This window comes from Nelumbo lutea, chromosome 2, assembly GCF_056320005.1.
Source record: "Nelumbo lutea isolate HS-2025 chromosome 2, American lotus-T2T, whole genome shotgun sequence".
NCBI lineage: Eukaryota > Viridiplantae > Streptophyta > Magnoliopsida > Proteales > Nelumbonaceae > Nelumbo > Nelumbo lutea.
The window spans coordinates 108,402,334-108,417,261 of record NC_142685.1 but is presented as its reverse complement, the minus strand read 5'-3'; the positions used below and the strand labels follow the sequence as shown (position 1 = coordinate 108,417,261).

The following is a 14,928-nucleotide window of genomic DNA, read 5'->3' as shown; positions in this document are numbered from 1 at the left end:
GGTGCTTCATCGCTTCCCTGCCCCCTGTTCGGCTGTTTCATCCATCATTCGGTGGGAAGACCGAAGACCAGAAACGATTACGTCAGCAGCTACGCAGCCCCGGACTTTTATTTATTCATTTTATTTTAAGGGCTTGTTTGCGTCATGTATTACGATAAGCTCCTTAGTTTTCTAATACGTCTCTTTATTATGCCTAACTAATTAATTAATTAGGAATTAGGGACAAGGTTCCCCGGTCATCGTGGAGGTGGAGAACTTTGTTGATTCTCAGCCGCCCATGCGGAATCTTGCTACCATGGTCCCCACCAAACACATTCCATGCCGACGTGCACGTTATGCCATCACTGGTCATAAACATACATTACAACCCTCTATCGTCTGTCAAAGACGAAGTCATAGACCACCCATCAATCATTTAACCATTCAATGCAGATTAGACGAGAGACCGATCTGACGGCATAAAAGTGTCCAATCAAGAGAGAGACCCATCTTCCCATGGATCGTTGTTGCATCTGGTTGTAGCTGTGTTGAGTCAACTTTTGGAACACAGACTGCACAAAGCTCCCATCCGAAGGAGAAACGAGCTACGAGCGTTACCACTAATTATTTATTAAAATATGATTGCAGTAAGGAAAGGAAAGGGATTCAAGCTCAAAGCTTTTAACCTTTTAAAGCTTACAAAAATGTTTTTTCATTCTCTCTCTCTCTTCTGTCCGTCGTTTTTTAATTTCGAGACTTCCACTATATCATCCAGGTTTCTGCCGCTTCTTGGAAGGCAGAGGAAGAGGAAGGGGGAGAAGGGGTAATCACCAAACTCGTCTGCAGGCTGAAGGAGATGGCGGATTTGGAAGAGATTGGCGCTGAAATCTGGTATCTCCTTTATCTTCCAATTGCTTTTTGTTGGTTTCGGTTTAAGGGGTGGATTTTCGATGCTTTTCAATCGACATTACTGTTTAATAAGAAATCGTTCGGTGGCTTATTCGAGTCCTTCTCTTCTGTAGAATCTGAAATCGGACCTTTTGTTATTTGTTAACGCCTCTGGTCTCTGTAAATACCGAGGGCTGGGTCATGGAGATTCGTCTATTGTTTTTCCCCCGTTCATTTGAAGCTTTGCTTTCAATTTTGTCTTTTGGCTTTCTTTCGAAGTGTTCCTGATTGTACTATACTAGCTGATTGAGATAATTAGGGAGGTAGGTAGCGTATAATACATGGAAAGGGTACTTGGGTTCAGGAAAGAATCATGACTCTTGCTTACCTCTCTTTGATTTTCGTCCCTTTAAACCTGTACTTGATTCTCATATTTTTGAATCAAATTGAGAATTTTCTGATAATTGCGGGTGTTTTGGGCGACAGTTCGGATCTTGAGGTTGACGACATCAGGTGTGATAATCTAGCGGAGAAAGATGTCAGTGATGAAGAGATTGAAGCTGACGAGCTGGAAAGGCGCATGTGGAAGGACCGGGTCAAGCTCAAGAGGATCAAGGAGAGGCAGAAGCTTGCTGCCCAACAGGAGAAACCCAAGCCTAAACAGACCTCCGACCAGGCTCGAAGGAAAAAAATGTCCAGAGCCCAAGATGGTATCCTCAAGTACATGCTGAAGCTGATGGAAGTCTGTAATGCCCGTGGATTCGTGTACGGGATCGTGCCCGAGAAGGGAAAGCCGGTGAGTGGTTCCTCTGATAACATACGGGCTTGGTGGAAGGAGAAGGTGAAGTTTAATAAGAACGGACCGGCGGCAATAGCCAAGTATGAAGCAGAGTGTTTAGCAGTAGGTGAGGCAGAGAATAAACGAAATGGGAACTCTCAGAGCAGCCTTCAGGACCTTCAAGATGCCACTTTGGGCTCTCTCCTCTCGTCCTTGATGCAACACTGCGATCCCCCGCAGCGGAAATACCCATTAGAGAAAGGTCTTCCGCCACCCTGGTGGCCATCAGGTAACGAGGACTGGTGGGAAAAGCTAGGATTACCCAAGGGTCAGGTTCCACCTTACAGAAAGCCCCATGATCTGAAGAAGATGTGGAAGGTTGGTGTGCTAACTGCAGTTATCAAGCACATGTCCCCCAATATTGCAAAGATCAGGAAGCATGTCAGGCAGTCGAAGTGTTTACAGGATAAGATGACTGCCAAGGAGAGTTCAATTTGGTTGGGAGTCTTGAGCCGAGAGGAAGCACTTATCCAGCAGCCAAGTGGCGACAATGGTGTATCTGGTGTAACTGAGATGCCTCCAAGAAGTCGTGGTGGAAGGAAGCAGGCTGCGGCTAGTAGTGACAGTGACTATGATGTTGATGGTGTTGATGATGGTGTGGGTTCTGTTTCTTCTAATCCTAAAGTTGACAGGAGAATTCAACCAGTGAATGCAGGACCTTGTGGAAACCCATGTGATAACCCAAGGCGTCCTTCTAATGATAAAGAGCAAATTGAAGAACAGCCAAGGAGAAAAAGACCACGTGGGAGCTCAAAACCTGTTGATCAAGGGACACCATCTTCTCAGAATGAGCATCTACATGGGGAAGAGAGGAGCGTGGTTCCAGATATGAACCAGGTTGACTTACAGTTGGTTGAATTTCAAATGCAAACAACCCAGCTGGAAAATGATCCAGTTTCATCTTTGAGGCCTTTGGAAGAAGATCAGGATATCCAGCTCCAGTTACCTGAATCTGCGCTTAACACCTTCTCAGACCTTCCTTCCACCAATGAAACAACCTCAGAGAGTATGCTTGTTGGTGACAGACCCTTATTATATTCAATTGTGCAAAATGCTGAATTGCCTCCTAGACCTAGTTACTTTTTCTATGATCCATCAGTAGGAAATAGGCTACATCAGGATAAAGAGCAGCTACAGATATCAATGGCAGATCCCCAGATGATACCTGAGGAAACAGGATACCATGCACCATTGCTACATGGAAATAGAAATCAGATTGCGGGAGAGGAAATACATCGTTATGGAAAGGATAATTTCCATAGTGAGCAAGATAAACCCGTTGAAAGCCACTATGGGTCTCCGCTTGATGGCCTGTCATTAGATTATGGAGGATTCAACAGTCCATTATTTGGATTTGATGGCACTAGTTCATTAGATGCTGATTTAGATTTTTCACTTGATGATGACTTAATCCAATATTTCGGAGCATAGTCTGCGGCACCTATTACAATGCAGCATAGAGTGTGAGCAACATTTCTTTGTGAATGTGTATCTTGATCTTGTTGCTCAAATATGGTTGTACTTTTGTTCGTGTCACAGATTACAGGGCGCAGCTTCTATTGCAGGCAGGACAATGGACCTTTTTTAATCCACTGGAGTTGCTAATTTGGCGTTACCAGATCCAAAAATTGTAAGTAGTTCGATCAAAAAAGAAAAGAAAAGAAAGAAAATATACAATCTAAAAATTATAATTTCTAGATGGTTATTTATGTTTCAGTTTGCCCTATCATCTTGCAATGTGGATGAAAGGCATGGATTCATGTAAATTTAGTGAATTAATAAGTGCACTCATTGATGCTGGACAATAAAAGTCATGATTTTTGTGCCATTTTCCTTGGAGAAGATGAGATCAAATGAGTATACAACTTTTAATTGATAGTTTTTTTTAATATGCTTACTGAAATAGTTATTATCTGTATTGCTCATTTCTCACTTTGTTTTTTTTTTATTATATATGTACTTTTTTCTTTGCAACAGATGAATTCAGGGCATTTTGTTTCTCATTACTAGTCTAATAGGGATGCCACATGCATTGACCATTTTGTAGAAATGGATTTTTGGGCTTGGAATCATGAATACTGATAGAGAATTTTTTTGCTTCCAAATGGCTTTATGTGAAGCTTTGATGGTAAAACTAAGATGCAAGATTGAAGTTCCCTTCACTTTCTTTTGCCAAGGTGTCAAGTAAATCAGTTTCAGAAGTATGCCTGAGTATTCATCTAAAATATTCATCTTTAAGAGAATGACTCCATGCTGATTTATTCTATTCAAAGTCTGAAAATTCATATGAAAATACAGACAGATGGAAGAGAAAAGAAAGATTTGTATTTGCAAAAGGCTAAGAGAATGGGTAATTAGAACTTCTAGGTTCATAAGGGGCCACATTTGACTGATTCTAATATGCGAAGGATCTATCCCTTTTCTATATTAGGAGGCCTCTAAAAATACACCATTGTATCAAAATATGATGTATATCTGTATTATCCCTGAGACTATAAGAGCAACATTTCTATTTGAGACAGAGTGCTGAGAAATCAAGAAGCAATATATTCATGGGTTTAGCTGAGATGAAGATGTTGAGATGGATGAATGGCACGACTAAAAGAGAGTATCAGAAATAAGTACATTGAAGTGAACTTAAGAGTAGCTCCAGCTAACGACAAGATGGGGGAAAGTTGACTGAGATGGTTTGATCATGTGTATGGTGACCAGTGACTGCACCAGTGAAGGGTGACTTGGTACAAGTCGAAGGGTCTAAAGAAGCAGGGGGAAGTCCAACGAAATGTGGTTTGAGGTGGTAATAAATGATTTAAACACATAATCCCACAGAGCATGACTCTTGATAGATTGTAATGGCGGGACATCCAGAACACTGTTCCTTTCCAGGCTTAAATGATTTGAAAAATATTTGGACATTGTGAATGGATGGATTTTGATCCTCAGACAGTAGTCAGACTGGATATTTCATAGCAGGTTACTATGTGAAACTTAAGTAGCTTGGTTGCTCATTTCAGTATTATTTAATTCTGTACTATGGGTCAGCCCAGGCATCTTTTGGTGCCTATCCCTGTAAACAGAAACAATAATGTTTTTTTTTTTTCCTTTTGATCGGTAGAACATGTATGGTTTATTGGTATCACATTGACAGTTCATTTCTGCTATCTTCTTTCTCAGGTGAGTTCTGCTTTTATATCATTACCTTGTCTTATGTTTTGATGGCATTTAATCATGAAAAAAGTTTCAACTGATGGGGAGTTGTTATAAGCCCCTAAAAACATATTCTAGGAGGGGGAAAAATCCATACACAGGTTTTGATATGACATAGAGACAATTCTTGGGAGTTAATGTGTCCAGCGGGTATTTGATCTTTTTTCTTGTCTTGGTGTATAGCCAAGGAGTCTGATTTGTTTAGTTATAATTTAATTATTTAAAAATTTTGGTATCATTGATTAAGGAGATTATGAGTTGTAGCATTTAGGTTGGTCAATGACATTCCTGATGCATTTGCTAGGGAAAGGGTGGGAAGACATACTCTTGTTTGGGAGGCCCTTGGTCTCGGGTGTCAGCCATTGGCTACTTGTACATCCTTTTTTTCCTATTTGAGTGTCATCCTTGACCGTACTTGTAAGCTCCTTTGACCTTGAGGTGCAGGGGTATGCATCTCTGTTTTCATTATCAATGAATAGCTCTTGACTGTTATTGATAAAAAAAGGTATGAGTGGCAGAATTATAATTTCCTTTTTTTCTTATCTCTTGGTCCTAGAGGGGGTATATCCGACCCATGCTTTGTCTATATACGTATGGGGTGATTTAGTAAGCAAATAAATTGAATTGTTTTGAGCTTCAGCATCGTGCCTGTGGCAAGTATTTCAAGTAAACTCTAGAGTGATTTTAGGAAACAATGTATTATTTCTCATTTTCTTGATTGTTGAAGCTTGTTATTAGTGATTGGCAATCTTATAGACCATCCTTTATAGCTTTAATTGTGCTATTTCCAATAGCACAACACTCTTGAAGCACATAACGACTTTATCCATATGGCTATATTTATATGGTAATGTTCTTGGACCATGAATTTTAATTAATTGTATATTTCTACACCTAAATTTACAGAAAGATGTGTTATCCTCTTGTTACCTATTAGGGCTACTAAGTTGAGTGGCATTGTTTAACCATGTGCAAAGAAGACTAGTAACTGCCAGTGAAAATAATTCGGTTTGATCGAAGCTCATCATAAATATCATCATGTGTTAACTCTGGCCTTGGTAATTGCTTTCCTTGCTTTCTTGTTGATCTGCATATATCTTGTTAATTCTTTCATTATTTCTTTTGACAATTTTTGATAGATACTTATTTTCATTGATAAATTAAAATTATCAGTTATACCAACATATCCTTTTTAATGTACACAAGTTTAATGTCTTGTAGCAAAAACTAAAATGTTTATATGTCTTAATCATTGCTCAATTCTCCCCCCTTATGTTTCATAAGCTTGATGCAACAATAATTATTGAAACTTTGTCTATAGGGCTGTAATTGTGTCTGGTTTTGATTAGATCTAGCCACATCCAAGTTCATTCTGCTTATGAAATTCCTTGTCAAAACTTGATTCAAAATCCAATCAAATCTAGGGGTCTCATATTGTATTTGAATCCTATTAGTTTATTGAATTTTCTAATTTTTTGGATTTGATTCAAATTTGATAAACCATCTTGAATTTGATCCAAAATCTGAAGAAAAGAATTCTAAAAAAAATAAGAAAACAAATGATTTTTTTCCTTTTTGTACATAGAGTAAATTTAAATTAATGGACTTATAAATTATAGCCTCTGTACATGTTACATAAAGAAAACAAATGATCTGTTTTATTAAATGGATTTGGATTTCAAAACCCTGATTTTTGCTGGTTTAAGTAAACAGACCATCCAAATCCAAACTGATAGGATGAATCTCAAATCTTCAGGCTCTATTGACAACACTATTTGTATGTCGCCTTTGCTCAAATATATAGGGATTCTCAGTCTTCTATTCCACTCATCAGGTGTTTTCTTTGTTTTCAATTACTAAGGGAGTAAGGGGGTGTTTGACAATGTGAATATTTTAATTCTCACTTGTTTTCAAAATTGTCATGTCAGAAAAATAAAAGTTCTCTAACCTTGTTTTTGTTTTGTGAAGTGAAAACAAGATGGTTTTGTTTTAAAATAAATCATGTATTTGAAACCATCAAAGTTATGTTTTCTAAAACAAAAACAAAATTTCTCTCTTCAAACTTGTGAAAACAAAAAACACGCAACCAAGAAAATGTTTCTGTGGTGTTGTTTTGAGAAACAATTTGTTTTCAAACCAGATGGCTTTGATTTATTTTTGCAGGATTTTCTACTTGGATGTTAGGTTAATTTTGCTGTTAGAGGTTTAATTTAGTATTTGCTCCATTCTATGCACTAGGGACCTTTTCTCCATGGAACTTCCTCTCTTTCTTTTCTTGTTTCCTTGTCCTTTCAATGCAAGAAACCATTCATTATATGGGTTTATAGTCTTTGCAATGCAATATTCTTCATTTCTGATTTCTAGATCATCTGATCACTCCTATATTTGGGGTAACCCTTTGACATTCTCACATTTGTGGGCTTCGAAACAGCGTTTTTAGAAAATTGACCATTTCTATCTTTGAATGAACCAAAGAGGAACTTGATAGGAAAACTATGCAGTAGGTATTATATAGATATTTACTTGTATGTTGATGAGATATTGAGATTTATCTATAGAACTATGAATCCTTCAATGGGACCTAGTACAGCCAAACATCCATAGTTAATGTAAACAATGGGGCATAGTTCTAGTTACAACCATAAGAACCCAAACATCAAGAGAAAATAGTCTGTTGGGTAATACAACAAAATCACTACAACGGTTTAATTTAATAAACCTAAGAAGATTCCACTGGTAATGCCAGTCAATATAGAACCCAATAACTCCATTATAACCTTGATAGAGAATACTTAAAATTGTGAAGGAAATGGTTCAAATAGCTTGCAAATACGTAATAATGGACTAATTCTATCTCAACTCTTCCTTCAGAGGATGAAAACTTCCTTTGTTCTCTCTCACCAAAGATAATAACCAAGGATTTTGAACAATTGTTGATCCAGATGGTTGGACCGATTGGCCCAGAAATTGGTCAGGATAGTGGTTCCATTTCAGCCCCAAACCATTGAATTGATCAGTGACCTGCTGATCTGGGTGGTTGAACTATCAACTTGTTTGACCCAATCAACAGTTTTTAGGCCAATTTTTCATCTTTAATCTATACTACTTATAAAAGAGTGAGTGCCTCTTCATTCTGGAATTTTCATTAGATGTTTTCTATCCTTCTTGACTAAACATACAATGGACATAAAGAGGACATATCTGTCATTTACTGTTATTTTAGAAATTGCCCACTTATAATTGTTTGAAAACTGCCCACTTGTAACTGTTCAAAAACTGTCCGTGAAATATAAATAGTTTTGTTTTAAAGGTACTATCACAAATGCACATACATGTTTACTAGTTTTTAAAGTGTCACAATTTGATCTGTTCAGACTGCACAGTTGAACTGCTAACCTGGAAATCAGTGGCCCAAATGGTTCTGATTTTGAATCGGTTTTTAAAACATTGGAAATAATGTTGTCTTTCCTCTTCCTCAAAAATGGGGAAATTCTAAATTGAATAGAATCTCAACTTTCCCATATTTAAGAGGCTGGTTGATGAAGCCATAAGATAGTAAAAGAGAATCCTCTATTGAGGAAAAAGTTGGTGATATTCTCTTTAACCATTAGTAAGAGAATCCTCTATAAAGGTTAGATTGGACTTCAATTTTGGGCAAATGAGAAGGGTGTTGTTTTTTGTTCTTTATGGTTAAGTTTTCTTCTTTATCTTATGTGGACTACCCCTTGATATAGGATCATCTCATTGGTCATTGGTCGGTATAAGGAAATCATACAAACAGACGGCCTAAGTAAACTAAGGAGTTGGTGTTGGACAGCTTGACAATATCCTAAATTCTCATAATGCTTTTAAAACCAACATGGGAACAGAACCATTTTTTTATAAGTGGTGGGTCAGCGGTTCAACCATTTAGGTTAAATAGATCAATTTATAGTATTATAAATTAAATTAAAATATTAAAAAATATATAATTAATACATGTAAAAAAACTTGAACATATCTCTAATATTATATTTATCATATTAAATAAAAAAATAAGTGTGATAAATGAGAAGTAATAATTAAAAGTACAAAAGAAAAGAGCAAATTTCTGAGTTATAATCCATTAGCCGAGTTAAATGGTTTAATTGGTCGAAAAGCTGAGTTCAATAAGCCCACCTAAACCTGAGCCAAATTTAAGTATATCAAATTTTAATTTGGGCTGGACCTGGGTAGGGTATGTTGGTTATATTGGGTTGGGCCTGCATTGACTTTCACTCCGGCCGGACCTGCCCAAATTCACTACCAGGGAAAAAGAATGGAAGAATGTTTGCATACCAATGCATTGGGAAACTCCACTTTTGCAGTGTTTGGAATCTCAACTGTTGGGATAAATTTGAATTCACGGTGCAACTGGAATCGTTAATTGTGGAATATTTGGATTCCACGGTGACCATTTCTCCGTTTGGTACCATGGCAGATTTTAACCTTTGGAATTTTGCACATTGATAGTCATGATGCCGGAAAGGCTTTGTTGGCAGGAAATGACCCACAATTGTGTGGCCGGCCTGCAAAAGTGGGCCATGCCAGCCCGCCTGCCCACATTATACCTACAACTGGACTATTGTCTATTGGTATTGGTGTAGTGTATATATATATGTGTGTGTGTAGGGCTGTTCACAGGTCGGGTTGGGTCGGTTTATTATGATTTTTCCAATCGATTCGACCTAATCGGGTTACCTGACATAGAAATTGAAACTGACCCAGTGTTAAGCAAAACCGACCTGGTCGGTTTGAGTCAATTTCGGTTCTAAGTTCATCCCTGTGATAAAGTCTTGCTAATTTTAAAAATAATCATAAATTGAATGATTCAACCATCTCTTATGATAAAATTTAAATGAAAAGTTAATCACAAAAGTTGTTCATTAATCACTATTCACTAATCCAAAGTTTCTTGCAACCATTCAAAAACTAGGTGGCCTAATGGGCTTTGGAACTTCATGTTTGAACTAAGTTGGTTTGATTCGGATCGGTTTGGGTTTTCTTGTGTGAAAACCGAAACCAACCCGAATCATCGGTTTAGGAATTTGCACAACTCGAAACCGACCCGTGTTGATGAAAACCCGATTGGCTTGGATTGGGTTGGTCCGGGTTGGGCCTTCTTATGAACAGCCCTATATGTGCATGTGTGTGTGAATATATATTTAGCAATAAATAGTGCATAAGTATGTTTTAGATATGTTATATTTATTATTTTATATTTAATTTATGTTTTTTAATTTTTTATTTACAAAAAATATTAGAAAATGCAATTTGAGGCCAAAAGGGTTTTTTAAGCAAAAATAGCAGGATGGGCACCTTGGGACACATAGATCTCGAAAAGTTATTCAAAATATAAAAAAATCACCCCAATCGAACATCGGAATGCAAAGTTAGGGCCTTCGAAAGTTTGCATGCATTGAATGTGCAATCCACGACCCAGTCACTAGGTCGAAAAGAGTCAATGGTTGAACCATTCTTGACCAAGTTAATGTTTTTTGACCATTTGGCGGGTCTTAATTGAATTGGACCTAGAATCTTGCCTCGGTGATCGTTTGAATGATTTGACTGACCAAGTTGATGGCGGATTGACACTGGTCCAATCTGAGTCCGACCTGACCCATTTTTGGTCTTTGGGCTAAGCCTAGGCTAGAAAATTCAGACCTGATCTAAACTTGGCTTAGGCTTTGGGGTCTTGGGTCAGGCCCGACACAATCCAGCCTGAGTCCACTTGACCAAATATATAAATAAAAGTTTTATATTTATATAAAAATAACTTCTTTTAATTTTATATACATATATATGTATATATGTACATTTGTAAATGACATATTTACAATCAATTTCACTCTTAAAATTAGGCTATAAAACTCATTAAAAAATGACTATAAATCCAACCAACCTACCCAAACCCAACTAACCTAGCCTGGCTCAGCACAAGCCCAATCCAACTTGTAGTGGGTTAAGCTTGGTCTGCTTGGATTGGGCCTGATTTGATAAACTTGGAATTAACTTTGGACCAGATCTGAGCCCGCGATTTGCATCTTTAGGTTGAGCTTCAACCCGATCCAACCCGCCCCCGTTGCACCCATAACCACTGGATTACTTTGATCCCGAGACTGCTATCAATACGAGTCGGATCAAATCGTACGAAAGAAATGTTTTCTTTGATAATCCATGATTCTGTTTTTGAAACACTCGGGCCCACATGGTGTCATATTAACGGTCTTCAAGGCGTTCGTACTGCCATCAGATTTGAACTAATCCGTTGTCCTCCAGTCCTCTGTTCGGTAGAATGACAAAAATAGTCTCTTTAAGGCCTAAGGATGTGTGTACTGTGTAATTAAGCCTTCAACCAGGGGCATTTTGCATGGGAGAAAAGGACAAAAGTTCGATTCCCGACGATGATTACGCCTCTTATTCAATGATTGGCCACATCTCCACGTCACCCCCAACGTCCGGGGCGTGTCTCAGAATCGTAATGTCCACCGTTCACGCCACTCCCATCTGGCGTGGCCCAATCATACCAGCTCATTTAGCACGTGCCAAAGAATCTTTTCAGAAGAAACGAGACCATTCATTTTTAATTTTGATTCCATGCATCTAGGCACTTCTGTTGTCAGATTGGAATCTGGTACCCTCCCCACGCTACCATTGGAGTAAATTCCAATCCAGCCGTCAAACGTGGCCCCCGTGTATGACGGCTGCTTTATTAGGTCGCCTCTGGCCACTGGCCACCTTTTCCCTTTTCTCTTTTTGAATCATCAAAGAGTCTGCTTAGTCCTCAGTCACCTTCCCTGCTCCCTCACCCTTTTTCACTTTCTTTATTCCTAGTAAACGGCATGGCGTCTGTCTGAATCTGAAGAAAGAAGGCCTCAGAAAACTCTATTAAACTCTCCCCCTCTGAAAGAGAGCCCAGGAAAAGCTACTCAAATTCACGTCTCCTCAGTGTTCTCTCTCTCTCTCTCTGCTGCTACTTTGGCAGAGCTGATGGCCATGTCCAGAGCCAGAGGAACAACAACCACAATGTTTCTCACCTGCCTATTCATTCTAATGGCGCTTCTGTCTCCTTTTATTCAAGCTTCCCGTTCCAGTAAGTCCTCTCTCTCTCTCTCTCTCTTTCTCTCTCTCTCTCTCTCGCTGTCTCTCTCTTGACACGATTTCTTCGTTTTCAGGTTTTAATGGTGAAAGAATATGGGCAGGAAAGAGAACAACACTGGTATTGAATATTGACGAAAACCAGAAAAAAACATATCATCCTCTCGTTGATTCTTGTTCCACTACTGAAATGTTCTTTTCTTGATTGCCTTTTTTTTTTTTGGATTTTCAGGTTAGCAAGGTTCCCAATGCCCACTTGTTTACTGGATATCAGAGACGAGATTCAGGTCTTATCTTGGACTCAGAAAGGCAAGTTCCGACGGGCCCTGACCCTCTTCACCACAACCAACACCCCTTGGGACCTTGAGGGAAAGATAGAGAGATATCACATACTGAAATTATATATGAATCTGATGATGGAATCCCACCATTTACCTCCTCTTCTTTTTCTTCTTCTTCTTTAACTTATTAGTTGCTTCAGTCATATACTCTATGAATAAGATCATCGAAATATAAATTAAGGCATCTTTGATGCCCAGGTCTTATTTCTTCTCTTTCTTAATATCGTTACAGAGAGAATGTTATTGGTCTCTGGTTTTGATTGTTGTTTTTCTTTTTAATATTGTTATAGAGAGAATAATTTCTGTTACAAAGTCTCTTATACAACACAGTTGGCTCTCCTTTTGTATGTTTTGGACAAATTGAGAAGGGTGTGTGGCTGCAACCAAGTTCTGGTTTTGTTTTGGTGGAAATTAAGCTCTGGTTTTCTGTCTCAGGCAGAGCAAATTAAAATTGGTAGTCACTTAATTTAATTATTTAAACAGTCAGGATTCTTACACGTGGCAGTATAGATAGCCCTTGAAAGGGCTCCCACCATTCTCCTGGGGATTCTTAAATTAAATTATCAGTGGAAATCTCCGGCTGCTACCCGGCTGATCTATGGTGGAGAATGGACATGCCAAGAGGGTTTGATTTTTGACGATTCCAGATCTCTTGCCCACACACTTTGCCCAAGTCTACCCACAACACACTTATGCAGGAGGATGAGATATTATTCATGTGTGGCTGCAATGTTATGTGAGTAGACGTGGGCAGAGTTTGTGTGAATAGGAGATCCAGACTCATTTTTGTGGGATGGTCTGAATTGGCCAGATCATACTATCTAGGAATTTGGATTTCATCCTCACAAAACTGTTCTGTTCTCGCACCATATTTGTATGTTTTTATTCATAGAAAGATATTTCTAATGCGATTGCAAAATGCCGTATGAACGGTTGGTTTTAGGAGGACGAAATCTCATTATTTCAATACGATTGCAAAAATGTTCCCAATTGTTCTTTTCTTTTATTTTCCCCTTTGCTATGTTTCAATTGTGTTTTGATTTCCTCCTCAGATAATCTTCCTCCCACCCACCTACAGTAACTTGCAGTGGCACAGCAGGACTATCTTTATGTTTTCATTCATCGAGGAGAAATGTTTCTAATGCACCTCGGAATGATAATAAGGTAGATGAGAAGGAAATTCGGATTCATCAGGAACATCTTTTGTATTGTATGTTCTCACTCCTGGACATATATGTTCCCAATGCACCACTGCAAGTGCTGTGATGTGGGTGTAAGCCTGTAAGGACCATTTTGTGGGGAGGTAATTAATTAAATCCGGATTAGTTTCAATTGGGGTTATGATGCAAAAGCCTTGAGCATGTAACACCTGTTCCCAATGCACAGTGGGATGTATCTGTAAAATCATTGTGAGGCACCCTGTGTGTGTGAGGAGCAGATCCCAATTCTTTGGGAAGGCTTTTGACTATTTAAGGGGCCCACATGAATAGCCAATAAGTTATGTTTGGAGAAAAAAAAAATTAAGAGCCTAAATCTGCTGTTAATCAGTCATTTGAAGAGTGATTAACATATACCTCTTTGAATAACTATTAGATCAAGCTGGCCTGTTGCATCAGAGGCAATGTAATGTCTATTCCAAGTTGTGTAGTGATGGCTGCCCAAGTTGTATCTACATTAAAATTCTGTAGATAGAATCTTTGTATTGTTTTTGCTGATGTGGCAGTTGTTTAAGTTTCTATATTTTGACCAATACCTAAATCACCAACAAAAAGGCACTAGCTTATTGGGCCGTTTGGAAAATGTTCTTAGGCAATTCCGCAGGAATTCTTCTCATTTCCAAAAACGTTTCCAACAGCAGATTTCTCACAAAAGGGAATAAAATTGGATTTTAATATCCATGTTTGGTTGGCATACCCATGTTTCATTGAGGTCGCAATGCAGTGCTATGCCTCCACTATATTAGAACTCACTAAAACATTTTGAGGGGTTCGAGAACATGACTGGTTTTGTTTTTGAAAACGAAAACAACTGCTACATCAACAAAACATATATATTTCCATGTTTATTGAAACTTCTTTGTTTTCATTCGTTCAATTTAATTTAATTAAAAATTAAAAAAAAAATCTATGATGTCAAAAAGACATGATACCATGATGAAATAAAATAGAGTGATGCTGTTTTATCAAATCATAGAAAGGGAAAGTTGAAAATCACCAATGGAAATGAACACAAGGCATCCATGTTGCCAATGGTTCGATTTAGTTTCTGTTCATAGTTTCTAAGTAGATAGCATTTATCATGTGGTTGTTTCCTTTAGGCATAGGGTTGTTAACTCAGGAAACAATCCTCAATATTTAAATAATGTGTTTTCACTATTTTTAAAAGGGTAAATTATAGATAGGTACCCTGTACTTTGGGGTAGTGACAGTTGAGAGATTAAACTTTCAACTGCGATGCAATGGTTTAATACTCTAAACTTTTAGAAATATACACTTGAATCCAATTCTGTTAAAATTAGCAATAAAATTATGAAAATGCCCTTATTCACATTCTCTTTTT

At 38.0% G+C, this 14,928-nt stretch overlaps 1 protein-coding gene and 1 long non-coding RNA gene across 5 annotated transcripts; both read left to right on the top strand.

Annotated features, from left to right (window-relative positions):
* Window positions 1–485: 485 nt before the first annotated feature.
* On the top strand, window positions 486–4,900 carry LOC148872644 (ETHYLENE INSENSITIVE 3-like 3 protein). Of its 4 annotated transcripts, none has more exons than XR_016106604.1 (4): window positions 486–626; window positions 755–870; window positions 1,354–3,335; window positions 4,228–4,900. XR_016106604.1 is itself a non-coding variant. In XM_088967661.1 (3 exons), the coding sequence occupies exons 1-3, from the start codon at window positions 618–620 to the stop codon at window positions 3,134–3,136; spliced, it is 1,908 nt and encodes a 635-aa protein (XP_088823787.1). In that variant the 5' UTR covers window positions 486–617; the 3' UTR covers window positions 3,137–3,533. The 4 variants fall into 4 exon arrangements, 1 of the variants encoding a protein (XP_088823787.1); XR_016106603.1 differs by having other exon boundaries at window positions 3,826–4,900; XM_088967661.1 differs by lacking the exon at window positions 4,228–4,900 and having other exon boundaries at window positions 1,354–3,533.
* A 6,769-nt stretch (window positions 4,901–11,669) lies between these two features.
* LOC148872643 (uncharacterized) lies at window positions 11,670–12,712 on the top strand. The gene is made up of 3 exons (XR_016107748.1): window positions 11,670–12,023; window positions 12,106–12,149; window positions 12,261–12,712. It is a non-coding gene; the product is annotated as an uncharacterized LOC148872643 (long non-coding RNA).
* The last annotated feature ends 2,216 nt before the right edge of the window (window positions 12,713–14,928 follow it).